This window comes from Syngnathus typhle, linkage group LG14 (genome assembly GCF_033458585.1).
Source record: "Syngnathus typhle isolate RoL2023-S1 ecotype Sweden linkage group LG14, RoL_Styp_1.0, whole genome shotgun sequence".
NCBI lineage: Eukaryota > Metazoa > Chordata > Actinopteri > Syngnathiformes > Syngnathidae > Syngnathus > Syngnathus typhle.
Genome location: NC_083751.1, coordinates 7,419,785 through 7,432,098, shown reverse-complemented (window position 1 = coordinate 7,432,098; position 12,314 = coordinate 7,419,785). Strand labels below are relative to the sequence as shown.

Genomic DNA, 12,314 nt, shown 5'->3' with positions numbered 1-12,314 from the left:
ACTGTTTTTTTTTAAACTGCTGGACTGACACTTGCTGAAATATTTTCACACGGCGCCATGCACATATTTCTCAGTCCGAATGGGTCAGCTTGAGTTAGTCTTTGCTATGTTTTACATTTGCATTATAATGTGAAGTTTAGGTTAATACCGCAGACTGGCTACATTTTTGTTATGTGCTTTCCTGGTAACCATTATTTTTTGCTAAATGTCAACCATTGATATACAAAACAGTTTGAAAATTACATACATACATTTCCATTCCTGGTTTGTCAGTCCAAGCTGATTTCAGGTTTATTATTTACCCCCAAATAGATCAATGACATGGCTGGTTTCCCAGACAATTTGCTTTCTTCATTAGGATCCATTTCCTATATATTATAATTTTGTTTTGTCTCACCTGTCTATGTGTTCAAGACTGCATCAAATATCTTAAAAAAATGATTTCTCAGTGGGGTATGTGAATCTGATTTAGCGTTTACTGATCCAGCGAGAGGCTGAGCATATATATTACCTATTATGTTCTCTCTTATCAAGGGCACCTTACATAACTGTTTACTACACAAGGTATCTCATCCATCCATTAGAAGAATTTATATCAGTTCAGGCAAGCAAAAGTTCTGTTGACCAGTTTTGGACCTTTTCTAAAATAAAATAAAATAATACCACAGGATAGGTGGTCCAATATGATTTACCTGTACATGCATAACAATTCAATCCGATCTTTCAAATGAGGTCCTGCCACTCAGCTCTGTTAAGAATGATCACACCTATAAAAAGTTCTCCTTTCTGATTATTCCAATTTCAACTTGATGACATGTCTTACATCATAATATGACGCGAAATACGCCTTCAGTGCTAGGGGAGAAATGCAAAGTAGTGCACTAAAATTCCTCAACGTTCAATAAGGCAAGTAATTTAATGTCCTAAGAATGCTGCTGTAGTGCTGTAAATCATGCTTGGATTCATGGCGTCGCCACCAGATTGGGGTGATGGGTTGGGCCCAAGAATAGCACACACACATACACACACGCGGCTGAAAAATGTGGCCTCCGTGGTACTGCTTGATGATAAATGGCCAGTTGTGGGTCGATTACAAACCAAATTTCCTCGTGTCTATATTATGCTGAGCTTGTCGTCTAAACAAATGCAAGGTCTCCAACTGAGCATCCCTGCAAAGTGAACAAACATCCGCATGTTAATGATTAGTAAAATGTTTGACCCTCAATGTAATATTCATGGCCAGGTCGTGTTCAGACTGCATCAAACTTTAATGTAAAATCATTCACCTTAAGAAGCCTCAAGGGACTATCAATGATTAATTGGTGTGTTGCAAGACTGAGGGCCAGATGTTTGTACGTCGGGGATATGTGGAATGTAAAATTACAATACTCTGACAATAATTTGTAGCAGCCAGAAGTGAATAAATGATTAGCCGAACTTATTTTACAGCGCTTGTGTTAAAGTCTGAATATTGATTCGAATCTGAACAATGATTAATCAAGTATTCAACATAGTATGGGCGCAAACTGAAAACACAGCTGTGCAATTTCTATTTTAGTGCTACAGTGTCACATTATAACGTACTTTTTTTCCTTTTATTGTTTGCTATGTGCATTTTCAAAAATTAAATTATGAAATTCTATTAGGAGGGTTATTTTGAGACCAAATTTGCTTTCCCAAGACAAGCTCACAAGTTGACTAAAAACACGATGCCCATTGCTTACTAATCTCTTAATTTTATACACTTTGACTGCAATTGTAACCTTTGGGCTTCTGGGAAATGAAAATGGAGACCTTCGTAGGCTAATGTTAAAATACAAATTTGTAACTATCCAATTTATTATTGTCCATTACTGGAAACTAATCGTAGCAATGTGCAGTCTATTTAGCCAGAGCGGGTCACATTTGATCACAGTTATGTCCAGAAAATTGCTAAGGTGAGTAAAAACATCCTTTTCACAGAATTTATTTATATACTACATAATACAAAAGTACCATGAGCACGCAAGCATTTTTTAAAATTAAAAGATCAATTAACATCCCTATCTCTTCAGTCAGATTGGAAAATGAGTTTTCACCGCAATTAGGAAATGGACTCATCAGTGCATGACTTATCAGCTTACACACAGAGACACTGTTCTCAACTGCCATCTGTGGGCTTCACTGTCCTCTTTTTTTATTTTTTATTGTCAGTCAGGAATGGTTCTGCTGCCAAGATTTATTAATTCAATAAGATTTCCATTCAGGACTGCGAGGGAACATTGTGTTCTTCCTGTTTTAATAAATGAAAGGCATATAAATAACCAGCTTATGCCCAGAATTGAGCAGCTCCTACGAGGCATTCAATCTATTGTGTGATTATAGCACAAAACAGGTATGCTAATACACACATGAGATTCAGAGGTTATTGGATGAGGACCACAAAAGAAAGCTGTCAATTGTTAAAACTGCATTTTGCAAATAATTAGTATAATTAATAGGAGACGTGTATTTGAGCTGACTAGTAATGACTTTTTAGAAAGCTAAGCAAATGTCAAATAACTTTAACATGGCAAAGTACATATTTTAGCTATATTAAAGCATTATTAGCTTGTCTGACATGTTTTTACAGTGCTCCAGACCGGCCTTTTTGTTATAAAGTAGCCCTGTCACATACTTTTTTCCTATTTATTTTTGTGAAGATGAGTTGACTATAAACATTCAAAATGGAATACAATATTGTCACGTGCCTGCGTCACCTGCCACGCCCCCAATCAAGAAAATCACCGGCCCTTGTCACTGCCTTGTCTTGCCGAACACGTCAAAGATGAAATGGTGTCCTATGAGCGTCCCCGGACCCTTGAGGACGCCATGGACCTGGCTGCATGAGTGGCTCGGCAGATCTGGTCAGGACTGCGTGAGAAGGAGACAAAGTCTACTCCCGCCCCCCGCTGCCGTGACGCCAACGTGTCTTGGAGACCACCTGCCGCCCACCCGAAACCCTTTCCTCGCCAGCCAGTGCTTCATGAACACTGGCCTGAACCCATGGAGATAGAACGCGCCGCGCTCTCGCCGGAGGAACGTCGGAGACGCTTCCGAGCAAGGTTATGCCTATACTGAAAGCTGAAGCTGAAAGTGACCGTGTCAATTTACTCTGAAGTGGAACTAACAAGACTATTTAGTTTGCAAGAGATCAAGATTTTGCACATTTAACCGTGCTCTAAAAGCAGCAAGAAATTTAAATAGCAATCACGATGAGAGCTCTGAAGAGATGTAGAGATACAGATTTACATCCCAACAGCTTGAGGGCAATGACTACTTAGAATTGGATCAGAATCCATTTCATTGAAGTCTCCTCTTAAAAGTTGTAACTTGTACGCCACCGTGTTAATGGATACTGCTGACCAACTGGAACTTTCCCCCTCATATTAAATTAGACCTAATTAACATGTAGTGTAATCAACAAAAAGTATTTTTCATTTTGATCAACATGTAATGTCTCCCACCTCACCGAAGCAATTTTTCAAACACACGCATTATAATGCAAGAATACAGTCCACACATAGGCTGTAAAAGTTGTGTGTGTAGCAAATTTACAGTGCACAACGATTGGCAAAGAATAATGTTAATACTGTGTAAATTTGCTTAGGTGAGACTAAGCACTGTTTAATTTTATGCCATTAGAAGACACAAATAATGTTTGTGAATGAAATAATGTCCTGGACATCTCTACCAATACACTCGCTCCTATATCATACTTCTAAAATGGTCCCAACAACATGGGGGCTTTTGGGGATAACTGTAGGCTTGGAACAAACAAGGAACACAGTGAACTTAATCATTCCAAAGATTTAAATCGGGTATCTGCGTTTCATTAGTGATCAGAGTTTATCTGCACTGCAGCAGAAGATCTTTGAAGTTCACCCAATCTAAAATTCAGGATCATAATCAATTATTAATCATAATCAGTGCTTGCTTAGTTATTATAAGCAGAAAAACAATATAAACCTGGCTGCTGTGTAAGTAAGCAAAGCTTTTGATAGAGAATAAATAAAATGTGGTTGATTTGGTCACTCAATCCAGAAATAATTTAACTACCGTATTTTCCGCACTATAAGGCGCACCTAAAAACTTCCAATTTTCTCAGAAGCCGACAGTGCGCCTTATAATCAGGTGCGCCTTATATATTGACCAATATTGAGCCACTACAGCAGGCGTGTCCAAAGTCCGGCCCGCGGGCCAAATGTATACATCTTATATATGGACAAAGTTTTAAAATGGGCCATTCATTGAAGGTGCGCCTTATAATCCGGTGTGCCTTATATATGGACAAAGTTTTAAAATGGGCCATTCATTGAAGGTGCGCTTTATAATCCGGTGCGCCTTATAGTGTGGAAAATACGATATACAGGAATATTTTCAGAAAGTCAGTGCAGTTAACATTCTGTGATGTAAGTGTATGAGGAACCTGTGGAGGTCTCAGATCAATAAACGCAAACTAGTTGAATCGAATTGGGGCATTTGACTACAAAGCATCATAGGAAGACGTGTATGGAGCATAAAGCTAACAACTCTGCCTGTCTGTGCTGTATTCCTTCAAATTGTCTTGTCGTGGCTTTAAAATGAATAGTAGTAGATTAACATTTTAGCCAAGCAGGGAATTTCAGCAATCTGAAATAAAGGGTGAGTCTCTGGATGACTGCCACCTTTCACCCTTATTAGATGGATAAAAAAAAAAAAAATCATCCCTAATTCATTCATCAGCAGATTGTACAAAGACAAGAGGCAAAAGAAGCTAATAATTAAATTACCAGTAATGTGGTCAGATGATCATAGCCTTGAGCAACCATAAGAAATCCAAACAGAGGTTAAACAGCGGACTCTATGAAGATGCCTCAATCTCTATTTCTGATGGTTTGTATCACACAAAGTCAAACGCCAGCCTTAGTGTTAGTGGGTTTTACCATAGCTCAGTGCTGGGGCTTAACTTTGTTTTCATTACTTGGTTATGTTAATTAATGGCCCTAATCTGTGATTAGCCTCGAGGTTAATGGCCCTATTATGCCCTCTAAAATGAATTGTTTTGAAATTGGAGAGAAATTGTTTGGCCAAATATTTAATTAGACTGTTAACCCATGATACAAGATGCTGTTATTATAGGAGAAAAAAAATACAGTCACGATTGACTGATGTTTACGACTTAATTTGAACCTGTTTAGGAAGAGTTTCACCTGCTGTTAGCATGATACAATTTTATCCATGCATGGTATGTTTATCAATAATACTAGCCACATATTGTGTTAATACAGTACATCACAGCGAGTGGTGTAATTTCACCCAATTTTTGTGAAATTGACCTCTTCAATGGCCGTCTTCTACATGCAGCCCTCAAAGTGTTGTTCCTTAACTATGTGTTTTGGTTGGTTCAGCACGTATAGTAGATCCCAGCTTGTCTCCATGCCAACAATACACAGACAGCCTTTGTTCATCTCTATAATTTTTAATCCCCGTAGCATTTGTTATCCGACTGGTTCAATGCACATGGCTTGTGCATAGCTAGGAACATCATGATGGAGTAGCAGTGTAGGTAAGAGACTCCATCAGTGTGAACCAGGTAATACGTTTGGATCACACACAAATGACTTGCCGTAACAAGTGATAGATGAGGTTACTCATTTGGTCCTTTTCGACGGTACAAGTGTGTTCAGTTGTCTATTTGATGGTATTTTATTGGCTTGTGATTTGCCATCTTGGGTTTTGGAGGCAGCAGTGACAGACTCGGCTGCTTGTAGATCTATTCATGCACTTGCCCTTTTCTACTGTGAGTCACAGAAACTGGGACATGGTCCAAATGTTTCCTCGCAGAAGAACAGTTGCACCATGGAAAGAGGGAACATTGTTTACCATCTGGGCTGACAAATCAACTGTGGTGATCTGCTTCCTCAACTCTTGTTTCATGTAACTGTGAACATCAAAATAAAATTATAATAGAAATAAATAAAAAATAAAAATATGGTAAAAGTCAGAACACCACAAATGTGTCAAAAATATAAAAATATTGTGTTAAAAAATCTGAAATTTGCACATGCAGGCTTTTGTAATGGGTCAAAATACCTCTCGTGCTTTTGAAGCAAGTTGAGGTAGAATAATTCAAGCATCATGAATATTCATGTCAAAGAGTGCATGAAAATTTACACTACATATACAGTGTGCAGATAGACATCGTAAACCTTTTCACTCAAATCAGACCATCAAAGACATGTCGTGTCACTGATCTCCCACCAGCATGTTAAAAAGAACAACTCATGTTTTATTCAGTAAACAGAGTCTCTCGACGTCAACAGCACAGTTTGGGGTTCCACAGTTTGGCAATTCTTTAATCAACATATTTTAACAATAAATTATGTAAAAAGCTAAGTATTCCATGGAATTTTAATGCATATGAGTTTCTCTTTAGATAATATAGTATACTAAAATACCTGGTGTAAATTTGTTAATGCTCTTCATGATTTGTGGTGGCAATTCCGAGGTTGATAATTTGAATTGCTGCTGCAGACTTGCTGTGTGGAGTTTTTAAGTTCTCTCATAGGTTTTTACTGGTAGTCGATTCAAACATTTAATCAACTGGTTCAATTATTTAGCTTGGATTGTTGGAAAAATAGTTGTTAAACTATTGTTTATGAGAATTGTTTTTGAGTCAATTTTGTTTTTGTGGTGTGCTGTGACATTCTAATGTAAAGCAGGTGTCTTGTATCTATAAAAGTTGTGCCTTGTGTGCATATTGTACTGAAAACCTGATCTTTTTTTCCTTAACTTCAAAACCATTGGGTGAGTTTCTCATTTAACTTCATAAAAAAGGTGCATTTAAAAAGATCATTACAATGCATGGAAAGGTGGAAAAAATATCGCATCTTTCTCCATGGGCTAATTTACAAATCACCAAAAGGAAGAAAGCCACAAGGTCCAGACAATTTTCCACTATGTCAGAAATCAATAAAAAAGAATGAGCAATTGCTCAGTGACAGGAACGCTCTGACGATCTGTCAGCGCCTGATAACTCAGGGAAGGAAACACTGCCTTAACACTTGAGGAACGACAGCTTATTCCCACTCAAAGCATGACTCTGGTGCTCAAGCAGTGTTAACTTTGTCTGACAGCAGAGTTTTCTTCATCAGTTCACTCATTTAGAATGGAGAAGTCATATGCCCGTCGCACGGAAATGTGTCCTCAGACGATGACATGCTTTATTCGAATCACTGAATATCTATTTCGGAGCACACCACAATAGTAGTATAATAACTGTCCATCCTTGAAACCGTATCTCAGCAGAGGTATAAATAATTGGCATATAAAATCCCACTCAGACCCAGCTCATTAGCGCCAGGCATTACACAGAAATAATGGCCACAAGAGTCAATTTCAAAATGAAGCCAGAGCCAAAGCGTCCATAGCAATGAGCTGGAAAAGGTACAGCGCATACATTGCAGGGCTCGACATTGTGGTAATAATGAAAACTATATGATGGCTAAATTATTCCTCGAAACTCGAGTTAAAACTCTTGCAAACTGGTCCAAGAGGAGCCTTTTTTCAACGCTGCCGGTTTTTAAATGCCTTAAAAGGAAACCAACTCAAACATTTTCTTTATATTCTATGTGGGCCCACTCGTCTAAACATGATAATTTAGTTACAAAATCCATATATAAGCAGCACTGAACTATAAGCCGCAGGGTTCAAAACTTGAGAAAAAAGTTGCGGTTTATAGTCCGGAAATTACGGTACATAAATAAATGTAGACTTTTCTGGAGTAAATTCAATATTAGACAATATTGGACCAGCAAAAAATAAAATGTTGAGTTGACTTCCCTTTAGAAGGAGAGTTTATGGCTTAGTTTTTTTTTTTAAATCAACAAATCATACATTGTCATAGTTGTTAAACTGTCAAGCATCTGAGGATTCAGAAGTCAACCTGGACTTAGCAACATTTCTGCTTGTAAAGTAAATTCATAGCTTGTCAATTGATTGTACATTCACCAAAACTTAAAACAAACCAGTGAGTCTCATAGTAATACTCCATTACGAATAAATCGTGCCAAGGTAGCAGCTGTAGATTTTGTAGGCTTTTTACAGCACAAGTTGCAGACAGTGCACGTCTGCTGCATGTGGATGTTAGTCAGAGGCACGACTTTGGTCAGAGACCCAAGGAAGAAAGGGAGGGAGGGATTAGTGGAGTGAGGCAACATTCCAATCTTGCAAGGACTGTTAAAACGCCAACTCCACTTTTATGTTTTGCTAACTGAGATCATGCACAAGCTATCTATACAGAAGCCCATAAGAATAAAAGTAGGAACACTTTAAAAGAAACCCAACGGTATCAATCCCTCTCACGCCTCTTAGTTGTGCTTCTTCTGTGACCACAGCAGCTAAAGCCCAGTATCATTCATTAATGTCACAGCTCCTCATTACTGTCTCCTCACACTTTTGGAAGACTCATTAACTGCATAATGGAATAGCGCTTGGAACAGTCAGACCTTCCCTTAGCGTGAATTAATCACCTATATGCACAGACAAAAAGGGACTTATCACATTAAATATTAAGAAATGCTAAGCATTCCACTTCTTCTGAAACTTTTGGATGGCGCATTTTCAGGAGGTGAATGATCAGGGACATGGCAGCGTTATGATTGAAGGCTGCGCCTGCCTCTTTTATAAGGCTGAAAGGCCAGTGTGAAGTATGCAGAGAATGATGGTGTGTACTTACAGTTGACTGTGACTTTTACTGTTTTGGTGTCAGGAGAGGCGATGTCATTTAAAGCGCTGCATTCATAGTCTCCAGCTTGGTCCCTTGTGATGCCAGTGATGTTAAGATATTCACCGCTGTCATACTTCCTGGCTGTAAAGAGAGAGAGAGAGAAGTGAAGGCGCTTATTGGATGTCGACAAAGACCACTACACATGCACACACTCTGTAAACTCAATATAGTATAGCTATCATCTTGCAGTTACCCGTGGTTTATGCGAGGAAGTCTTGGGGAAGCAATTCAATAAAATGCTGTAATAAACTCTTGGTGACCTTGCTTTCATCATAAAACAGCAGCGGATGAGCAGTGTACTCATGCACGCTTATAGATGCTGTGATTGGAAATTAAATGTTGACATCTTCAACGCTAATTTGCCCATGATGAACTCCAGGAAATGCATTTAGAGCTTCTCGTGAACCAAGGACAAAGGGCAAGCACAGGTCAGTGTTTTAGATAACAAAGCACCATGACGAGCATGATGGCAACAAAAATAATGCAGATCTAGAAAAAGGTGCTGATATATTGCAAGCAGAAAAACATGGTTCTTTTCTAATCCATGATTCTTTATAGCCTGAAAGGGAAGGTAAATTGCGCCCTTGACAGGTTACCAGTCAATTAGTTCCGAGTTCATTAACATGATTAGCTTTCACTGACGCAACCAATTCAATGCATGGTGAGTCGGCAGCCTGTTACAAGTTACAACAGTTCTGTTCTTCTCAGTTTGCACCTCCTACCCTTCATTCATTTGGCATCATGCTAAACTATTTATACGCATTGATTTTTTCTGGCATTTTTCTTATTGTGTAGTTTGGATATAATTCTGTAATTTGTATTTCCATCCATCCATTTGACTGTAATTTCTCATTCTACTCGTATTAATATCAAAGACTTTCCAACTTTTGTTTTACTTTTATTGACTATTTTGGGGAGCTTGCAATTATTTTGTGTAGTGTTTGGTGTGAAACAGATGCAGGTTCAATTCTACAGCTCAAGCTTGTTATAGTCAATCATCTCTTAAAATATATCTTTTTTTTTTCAATGAGCTTCTGGGACTTTTTATCTGCTAAATATGTATTGCACAATTTGAAACTGGGGGCACTATCAATAATTAGCTCTCTCTTTTCCTCACACGGTTGCCGTAGCAACAATGAAGTTCAAAGTCTCAACAAAGACATCAGTGGCTACACAAAAAATGCAACACTAAGAAAAAAAATCACTTAAATGGCTGGTCCATAAAGTGGTAGTGTATGAGGCTAAAAAATTGCCCTCGAATTATAAAAAGTGCACAAAGGGAGATATATAAGAACATTGGTTTTGTTCTTTATAACAAAGCAGGGCAAGTGGATGAGCTTTGTTGAAGAGCATATCGAGGTATGTCAGTATGGCCTGTGACAGGGGAGTTATTTTGCACAATTAAAACTGGGTAAACATCTATTTGGCACGTGATTGTCCTACGCATCAGTTTTGGTGTGACCTATAGCTTCAACCGCGAGAATTTGAGTAACTATGACAAAGCCAAATTCATTGGTTACATGATTTTATTTGATACATTACACTTTGCCTTATTTAATGTTAAACGCTAATCTGAGCTAGTTACTAATTCCATTTCACAAGCAACACAATCGGTCCTTTTTTCCCCAAGGCTGATATAATTCAACAAGGTTGCCAGATGATGAGCATGAGCACAACAGGTGGCTTCCAGAAGAACTTGACATTCACAAAATAGAGCCTCCTTTATTTCACACGATGTTCACCAAGATTCTAATCTTTGTAATAGAGCAGGCTGTCAGAGTGATATTTAGTTAAATATGCAGACCTCTTCAAATTCTCGCTGCCTCGAAAGGCTCTCCAAACAGTCCAGCCTGTCAAAGCTTTATAGATAAAAGAAGACGACCAAGACATATGGGTCAGTGCTTCATGTGGTAAGAAGGATGTGAGTGACAATTACATGCATCTTACTATAAACTGTTTTAATAGTTTGTTTCTGTTCTGTGTATTTGATCATAATGCATTTTTACATTCGGTGGGTCGTTAAAGTCTTTAATAATCTCAAATACACATTTCACTGCAAATCCCAAACATCTCTTTCTTGCAATTGTTGAAAATCATTGTTGACCTGCTCTGCGGCCCAAATGCACAACTCTATTGTGCATCACTGCAATGAGGAATTGTGAAACTGAGGGCGAAGGAATCCGCAGTGTACACTTGTGACTTTTAACAGGGCAATAAAATGAAAGGAACTGACCCATGATGCTGAGTATGCTTGATACGTCCAATAACACTTACCAAGAAGTTCAATGAAATGCTGGTGATTTCACATGGGGACTTTTTGAGAAGCTTAATAGCATAAGACACCACTCTTTGCTACAGGAGTTACATAGCAAGACTGAACTTTTATGCAATAATTTACAATTCAAACAGTTTAGTTTATAACAACCACAAAGCATTTTAGATCAAAAATAATGTACCAACTGTTCATTGTAAAAGCCAGCCAGGCTTTCGCAAAAAAAGCTTTTTTTTTTCTTATGTTTTCGACCTTCCAGGATTGTTCCAAGGAAAGATTCCCAGTCTGAAACGTAACGTGATATTGTTTCTTAAAAAGGTTTTTGTTCTTTCCTTTTCCCCAAACCTTCCATTGGACTGTATTTCTATCTATAATTACACAAATATCCATAATCGCTAACAGGAAAAACATCTGAGCCTAACAGCAATACACACGGGTAGTTAGAAAGTGTAGAAAACATATGAATTATGAAAATGTTGAAACACATCATTAAATTTCATAACCTAACATATGGACATAAACAAATCTGCAGTATCTAGTATACTAAGTAGATTTCCTAGATGAACTCAAATGGAGCAGAGCACATTCTTTTCACCTTAACCAAAAACTTGTGTGTTACTGTGTTTATGAAAATACATTTAAATAAGTGCAAGTGTTCTGTCAGCATATTTGAAATAAGCCAAACGTCGCTGTGGCGCCTCATGCATTAATGAGTAAAACCTGCTCTTATCATTCCAACAGCAGGGGTAGCTGCAGGTATTGTGAGTGTCCATTGTACAATTCTTTATCCTGTTATCAAACCAATTGAACACAGTCAGGCACAGATACGTCACATCAGGATATTTTTCTGGCAATCTCTTAACTTGTTTGTGTACTGCTGTGAATACTTGTTTGCGGAACAAGTGCAGTGTACCACCCGTTGTGCACCTTATGGTTAAATTAATGCCCTTGTTAAATAATGAGAAAATACTGCAACATTTGACTAGTATTTCTTAGTTAATGTCGCCCTTGACTCTAAAAAGGAACTCCCATAAAAATTTGCGGTGAAACAAGTCCTCGTGTAATGCAAGTACATAGCTAACTAACTAACTTGGCTGTTTATTTGGTGTGCACAATTGGGAAGAAGTTGTAAAGGCCAACTAAGAAATAAATGTCTACCAAATAATACGGAGACATCAGTCTTGGTAGACTTATTTTGGAGTTGGTCCTCACAGCGCACGGCGATGTGCTTTCGGAATGAATAGTCAGACTTGA

At 38.1% G+C, this 12,314-nt stretch overlaps 1 protein-coding gene across 2 annotated transcripts in view; it reads right to left on the bottom strand.

Moving 5' to 3' along the window:
• negr1 (neuronal growth regulator 1) overlaps positions 1–12,314 on the bottom strand; it is an 89,605-nt gene that overhangs the window by 35,812 nt on the left and 41,479 nt on the right. For both annotated transcript variants that reach the window (XM_061297932.1, XM_061297933.1), the window contains exon 4: positions 8,738–8,869. In XM_061297932.1, the coding sequence (XP_061153916.1) occupies positions 8,738–8,869 (132 nt within the window). The remainder of the gene's footprint in view (positions 1–8,737; positions 8,870–12,314) is intronic.